The sequence below is a fragment of the Gobio gobio genome, assembly GCF_949357685.1.
Source record: "Gobio gobio genome assembly, chromosome: 2".
Taxonomy (NCBI): Eukaryota; Metazoa; Chordata; class Actinopteri; order Cypriniformes; family Gobionidae; genus Gobio; species Gobio gobio.
Genome location: NC_137098.1, coordinates 543,603 through 547,500, shown reverse-complemented (window position 1 = coordinate 547,500; position 3,898 = coordinate 543,603). Strand labels below are relative to the sequence as shown.

Genomic DNA, 3,898 nt, shown 5'->3' with positions numbered 1-3,898 from the left:
TGAGTGTGTGTGCCGCAAGCCTGGTGTGTGAGTGTGTGTGCCGCAAGCCTGGTGTGTGAGTGTGTGTGCCGCAAGCCTGGTGTGTGAGTGTGTGTGTTTCCCGCAAGCCTGGTGTGTGAGTGTGTGTGCCGCAAGCCTGGTGTGTGTGTGCCGCAAGCCTGGTGTGTGAGTGTGTGTGCCGCAAGCCTGGTGTGTGAGTGTGTGTGTTTCCCGCAAGCCTGGTGTGTGAGTGTGTGTGCCGCAAGCCTGGTGTGTGAGTGTGTGTGCCGCAAGCCTGGTGTGTGAGTGTGTGTGCCGCAAGCCTGGTGTGTGTGTGTGTGTGCCGCAAGCCTGGTGTGTGAGTGTGTGTGCCGCAAGCCTGGTGTGTGAGTGTGTGTGCCGCAAGCCTGGTGTGTGTGTGTGTGTGTGTGTGTTTCCCGCAAGCCTGGTGTGTGAGTGTGTGTGCCGCAAGCCTGGTGTGTGAGTGTGTGTGCCGCAAGCCTGGTGTGTGTGTGCCGCAAGCCTGGTGTGTGAGTGTGTGTGCCGCAAGCCTGGTGTGTGAGTGTGTGTGTTTCCCGCAAGCCTGGTGTGTGAGTGTGTGTGCCGCAAGCCTGGTGTGTGTGTGCCGCAAGCCTGGTGTGTGAGTGTGTGTGCCGCAAGCCTGGTGTGTGAGTGTGTGTGTTTCCCGCAAGCCTGGTGTGTGAGTGTGTGTGCCGCAAGCCTGGTGTGTGTGTGTGTGTGTGTGTGTTTCCCGCAAGCCTGGTGTGTGTGTGTGTGTGTGTGTGTGTGTGTTTCCCGCTGCCCAGGGTTGCCAGGTTTTCACACCAAACCCGCCCAATTGCTACTCAAAACAAGCCCAATCGCTTTCCAGGGGGGGGGGATTCCCCAGTAAAAATCACATTTGGGGGTAAAATATGTGTTTTTTTGGCACTAAAATTCGCATTCCCGGGGCTAAATATCACATAATTGGGGTCGCTTCAACCTGCAAAACCACAGACCTGGCCTCACTGCCGCTGCCTCGCTAGTGTTGCTGAGAGAGATGAGCGGATACAGTGGCGTAAGACCGGCTCTGTTGTGGCTCTCAGCATGTGGAAAAGCAAACGGTTCTTAGAAGCTCCTCCGTCAAACCAACTATGAACTGGGACTAGCTCTGGCTCTGGACTAGCTCTGGCTCTGGACTAGCTCTAGCACTGCCTTGGTGGAAAAGGGGTAAATGTGTTTCTTCACACCACTAACGCTATATATCAGTATATTATATTATTATATTATATATGCTCTATAATTCACAGTGTGTGTGTGTGTGTGTGTCTGTCGTGTGTGTGTGTGTGTGTGTGTCCGCAGGCTCATCTCCGCTCCGCCGATGTGAAGCTCCTCCATCAGCTGCTGTCCATCAACGAGGGCATCGAGTCGGTCCGCTGGCTGATGGAGGAGCGAGGGGGCGTGGCCAGCCGGGAGGGCAGCTTGACGGGCAGCTTGTTCAGCCTATCAGACAGCCAGGACGCGTCCCAGCTCAGCAGCTGCAGCGACGGATTGGACGGGATCTCGGTGGGCAGTTACCTGGACACTCTGGGGGAGGACGAGCCTGAGGACGAGCCTGAGGACGAGCTCACAGACGGGCCTGAGCATGAGCCGGCCCTGCAGCAGGACTTCCAGAAACCAGTTCGCCCTCGAGTGGAGGCCGATGAGTACTACTGCTTCGGCTAACGGGATCCGCTCCGGATCTCACACACACTCCTCCGGGATCCTGATCGCAGAGACATCACACACACACACTCCGGGATCCTGATCGCAGAGACATCACACACACACACTCCGGGATCCGCTCCGGATCTCACACACACTCCGGGATCCGCTCCGGATCTCACACACACTCCGGGATCCGCTCCGGATCTCACACACACTCCGGGATCCTGATCGCAGAGACATCACACACACACTCCGGGATCCGCTCCGGATCTCACACACACTCCTCCGGGATCCTGATCGCAGAGACATCACACACACACTCCGGGATCCGCTCCGGATCTCACACACACTCCTCCGGGATCCTGATCGCAGAGACATCACACACACACACTCCGGGATCCTGATCGCAGAGACATCACACACACACACTCCGGGATCCGCTCCGGATCTCACACACACTCCGGGATCCGCTCCGGATCTCACACACACTCCGGGATCCGCTCCGGATCTCACACACACTCCGGGATCCGCTCCGGATCTCACACACACTCCGGGATCCTGATCGCAGAGACATCACACACACACTCCGGGATCCGCTCCGGATCTCACACACACTCCTCCGGGATCCTGATCGCAGAGACATCACACACACACTCCGGGATCCGCTCCGGATCTCACACACACTCCGGGATCCTGATCGCAGAGACATCACACACACTCCTCCGGGATCCTGATCGCAGAGACATCACACACACACTCCTCCTTCATGCTAACCGACTGACCCTCAGTGAACCACACGCTAGCAGAAGCCGGAACACACACACACACACACACCTGCGCTCACACACACTCAGCTCTCAGTCCGGTTTGAGGAGCGATGGATCGCTGCGGTTGGTGTGTGTGTGTGACAGCAAATGTCCTGAACAAAACCTGTTTTCTATGTTTAACAGACTGACCCTGAACCTGCTTGAGTGTCTGACCACGAGTGTCCATATTTAAAGTTTACATCACACAACTGACGAGTTTCTGTGAGATTTTGTTTGGACGCTTTACCAAAGATTGATGTGTTCTCCTGTCTCACACACACACACACACACACACACACACTCCTGTCTCACACACACACACACACTCCTGTCACACACACACACACTCCTGTCACACACACACACACACACTCCTGTCACACACACACACACACACACTCCTGTCACACACACACACACACACACTCCTGTCACATACACACACACACACACACTCCTGTCACACACACACACACACACACACTCCTGTCACACACACACACACACACACACACACACTCCTGACACACACACACACACACACTCCTGTCACACACACACACACACACTCCTGACACACACACACACACACACACACTCCTGTCACACACACACACACACACTCCTGTCACACACACACACACACACTCCTGTCACACACACACACACACACACACACACACACACACACACTCCTGACACACACACACACACACACTCCTGACACACACACACTCCTGTCACACACACACACACACACACTCCTGTCACACACACACACACTCCTGTCACATACACACACACACACACACTCCTGTCACACACACACACACACACACACTCCTGTCACACACACACACACACACACACTCCTGACACACACACACACACACACTCCTGTCACACACACACACACACACTCCTGACACACACACACACACACACACACTCCTGTCACACACACACACACACACTCCTGTCACACACACACACACACACTCCTGTCACACACACACACACACACACACACACACACACACACTCCTGACACACACACACACACACACTCCTGACACACACACACACACACACTCCTGTCACACACACACACACACACACTCCTGTCACACACACACACACACACACTCCTGTCACACACACACACACACACACACACACACTCCTGTCACACACACACACACACACACTCCTGTCACACACACACACACACACACACTCCTGTCACACACACACACACACACACACTCCTGTCACACACACACACACACACACTCCTGTCACACACACACACACACACACACTCCTGTCACACACACACACACACACACACACACTCCTGTCTAGAGCCCGACCGATAAAGGATTTTTAAGGCCGATACAAATATTTGGCGGTTTAAAGATCTGATA

General features: G+C 54.8%; 1 protein-coding gene across 1 annotated transcript in view; it reads left to right on the top strand.

Moving 5' to 3' along the window:
• Positions 1-2,699, top strand: part of lurap1l (leucine rich adaptor protein 1 like) — an 8,409-nt gene extending 5,710 nt beyond the window's left edge. The window contains exon 2 of the mRNA XM_079805623.1: positions 1,321-2,699. Coding sequence (XP_079661749.1) covers positions 1,321-1,683 — 363 coding nt within the window. The 3' untranslated portion in view covers positions 1,684-2,699. The remainder of the gene's footprint in view (positions 1-1,320) is intronic.
• The last annotated feature ends 1,199 nt before the right edge of the window (positions 2,700-3,898 follow it).